Source organism: Rhagoletis pomonella, unplaced genomic scaffold (assembly GCF_013731165.1).
Source record: "Rhagoletis pomonella isolate Grant_MI unplaced genomic scaffold, Rhpom_1.0 Rhpom_scaffold_00012, whole genome shotgun sequence".
NCBI lineage: Eukaryota > Metazoa > Arthropoda > Insecta > Diptera > Tephritidae > Rhagoletis > Rhagoletis pomonella.
The window spans coordinates 21910326-21914211 of NW_023458566.1; the positions used below are offsets into that span (position 1 = coordinate 21910326).

Below are 3886 nucleotides of genomic sequence, written 5' to 3' on the forward strand. Positions count from 1 at the left end.
TCGCTTGAATTTCGCCGTCGGGCAGCGTTGTCGTTGTTTTTCCTATCTATCCTCTTTTTCACTTTGAAAAATTTGCGTGTACGGCGGCGAAAATTATTTTCATGATTTGAATTGCAAAATGAGGCATTTCCATAATTATTTGAGTTGTGTTTGTCAAAGAAAAATAGAAAACAAGACTTATGTGATAAGTTAAAAAAAAAGCAAACGTGAAAAGTTTGTCTTAATAAAAACTGGATTTGCAAAAAAGAAAAGAAAGAAATTTTGCGTGAAGCTGAGCGCGCAGTTTGAAATAAAAAAAAAAGTGTTTAATAGTGAATTGTTTCGAACCGTGGTATCGATATTTGAAGTGCATCAGTTATAATTTTTTGATTGTATACAGAGTTTTGGTAGCCTCAGGCACCAGGTGTTGCTTGTCTCACCAGCTACGCTACGATATCGCTGGCCGGCAGCTGTATCCGTTGTGTGCGCAATCAGCGCTAATGCTTTGCGCTTAAGGACTCATCATTTATGTGGCTTTGGTGAAACGATAATTTTTTCGACTTGTTGGGTTCCTGGCTAGTTAAAGTTTATGTCAGAAGACCGGCAAATTTCTATACAATATTCATAGAACAGTTCATAAATTACCAATCTACAATGGAGACCATAGATGAACAATCAAAAAGTGGTAGGTGGTAATCTACTCATATCTATACGGATCTGTATGTAAAATGCGCACAAGTACGTGACATGCTCTTGCGAAATATAAAGCTACCTTCTTCAAGATATTTGACTAGCGATCATTTTTACCTGTCTTATTTGTTTCTGCATGCTCGGCTATTTGTAGAAGTCCGTGGAATTTCAATATGCAAATACATGCTTATGTACATACATATGTATGTACACATCTGTGTTCGTATGGAATAGTAGCTTATGTCGGAAAGTTGCCTTTAGTATAATGCGGCATTTCCTTTATTCTTTAAACGGCAAGGAATTTTTTGATGAGACTTAATAAGAATATTGACTTGCTAGTATCGGAACTATTTCTTGCATGTTTATTTGCCAAAAGTTCTTCAACGGCTCGGCGTCAGTGAGTCATTCGCAATCGTATGCTGCGAATGCTGCATTATACTAAAGTCAGCCTTTCGACATAAGCTGCTATCCCATACGAACACAGATATGTACTATATAGTATATAGATATCTACTATATAGTATATAGACATCTTAAAATGCACATACATGTCTCTCATCAGCTGGGTATCTAGTTCACACCTTGGGCAATTGGAATAACGAAAGTTCTCATACCTACCAGGTTCGTTTTAGGAATTTGTATGCTGCCACCACTACAACACACTCGGACAAAGACTTTTGATATACAAAATTTTTAATTGTGTCGGTTGGGGTCTTAGCAATGATCATAACGGTATAGTTTTTTTTGAAGGGGAAGAAATTACTGGTGTTATCGAAGTGCAAAGTATCGGTTTTTTCATTTTCTTTACACTAAAATCTACTTTACATTTTGATGTCGTTTGAATGGTATTAAAAACATTTTTTTTTTTTTGATATATACATATGTACCTGTTTTATTTTTTCTGTTAAGTTTCCCTGCAAACCATTTTTACAGAGTATTCTGAATCGCAAAGAATTTTTAAAGAATTCGGAAGATGAAATAAATTACGCACATTTCCATTCTTTTACGAAATTTCGGAAGAAAATCGGTAAAGAAATGAAAAAATGCTGCTATGTGAAGAATTTCTTGCAGACTATTTTCAGAATTTTCTTTATTTTTCGTACAGAAATTTCTTTACGAGTTCGTGTCAACCACTTCATATAGTTTTCTTTGAAGATTCGGAAAAAAATCGTTCCAGAAATCAGATACTCCTAAAGATTTCGTTAAGATTTCGAAAACTTTGGTTTGCAGGGTTATTAAAAAAATAAGCCTTTATAAAAAAATTACAAATTTTTATAAAAAATTAAGTTCTGGCAACGCACAGTGCGGCCGAATTCCAAAAGTGCGGCCAAAATTCGAGAAAATAAAGTATCTAGATAGGCCTTTTTTGACATTGAGTTGACTAAAGGGATCACATAAAAAGCGAAAACTGTTCACTGTAACGACCTGTACCCTAGGCCCTCTCTTTACATTCATTTCTAGTGAGACTTTCTCCCAAGCACAACATTATTGTAATGAAAAGCGAAAAGTTATTAACGTATAAAGGTAGTTAGAGAATAGGAAACCAAATAAAACCAAATGAATTTTACGTCTGAAGGTTAGTAAATAACGTTACAAAATTTTTGAAAAGAAAACCTGTAACAGGGCTGTTTAAGATATAAAAATGTAAATGTATTTTTTCGTTTATTTTTAAACATAATTTTAGGTGTTAAATGCAACAGTAACATCACTCTGTTGGATGCTGCCTTTAAACCTATTGGAGATTACGTAGAAAAATATTAGCTATAGAATAAAACACAGATTTTTTTTTCTAACACGCTGATACATATTAGCTTCACCTCCATGTAAAAATTTCGAACTTTTTAATTAGATTTCACAGAAAGATTTTGAGTATGCAGTTTGGAGGCCCATTTAATTTAAGTATAATAAAGTGCAAGCTTAAAGAAGCTGGGACTTTGGTTGATTTTTGTAAATTTTTTTTTTGTTGAAGGTGTTGCTTCATATCATCGAACATACTTCGTATGGAAGAAAATAGCTGCCACTGTCAACAAAAAAAATTCTCAAAAATCAACGGTAAGTCCTAGCTACTTCAAACTTGCACCTTGTGGCAGGACTAAAAACCTGCATGCTCAAAATCTTTCTAAGAAATCTAATTAAAAAGCCCAACATTTACCAGACGCCTTACTGCATCCGACATTTCGAAATTTGCAACTCTGATAGTGGATTCGTAATTAGCGACCTTGAAAACCCCCTGGTACAAAATTTCGAATCATTTATTTCAACCTTAGAATTTTGTCCGCACTTTTTAATTTCGAAAGCACTGTGCAACGCAGAAAGAAGTTCTGCCCAAAAATACCAGCGATCGTTCATATATGATATGTTGTAGGTATGGGCTTGTTCGAGATGCAATCACAACCGCGCTGTTGGGCGAATTATTGAAAGTATCACGTTCGTTGTGAATTTCCAGCAACGTTTTATTAGTTGGCAAGTTGCAACAGTATTGCGAATTTTCATCAGTGCTGCAGTACTGCCGCTTTTATTACGTACCTCGAACAGGCCCTATGTATATCAGTATTTTTGTATGTCACAAGATATATTTATATTACCTTTCTAATGACATACAAATCCTTGAAATATCTTAAATTTTTTATGAGTAATTCAAGTTTGAAGAAATCTATTTTTTTTTACCTTTGACCTTGAATAAAACTTAGTTTTTGTTTCCCACAAAAATAAATTATATTGTTGTAATCTGTATGAATTCCTCTATAGAGCCCACTATTTTTTGTTTTGTATTTTTTGAGAAATGTACGTATTCTGCACTTGTTCGGTTTAAATAAAATTTAAAGACATCATAATTTATTTTATTTTATTTAAAACTAGCCGTCCTCGTATGCGCGAGGCTTCGCCGATTGCGATTGACAACTAAACAGGTTGCCACCCTACTAAAAAATAATATATTATTGAGCATCTGGGGGCCTCTCATTTGACACCTCATTTCTTGTAATCTAACGAACAGCCCACATTCGACTAGGTGTATAGTGTCAAGTTAGCACTACATACCATTTTTTCTTAAAAAACGAGAGTTACAAATTTTTTCTTTCCACAACAAATTTACAACAAAAACACTACAATTAATGTCGTTATAACATTTTCAATATCTCAATTCTATCGACTAGGCGTATGGTGTCAAGCATGATACAATAATTTTTAGAAGGTAGTTTCACTTGAAAATTTTTGA

The 3886-nt window shown here is 33.8% G+C and overlaps 1 protein-coding gene across 3 annotated transcripts in view; it reads left to right on the forward strand.

Annotated features, from left to right (window-relative positions):
• Positions 1 to 19: 19 nt before the first annotated feature.
• The window catches only part of LOC118748101 (protein ECT2), a 52551-nt gene continuing 48684 nt past the window's right edge, over positions 20 to 3886 (forward strand). Inside the window, exon 1 of one of the 3 annotated variants that reach the window (XM_036482406.1) lies at positions 20 to 664. In XM_036482406.1, the coding sequence (XP_036338299.1) occupies positions 634 to 664 (31 nt within the window). In that variant the 5' untranslated portion in view covers positions 20 to 633. The remainder of the gene's footprint in view (positions 665 to 3886) is intronic. The other 2 variants (XM_036482405.1, XM_036482407.1) reach the window with 2 other exon arrangements.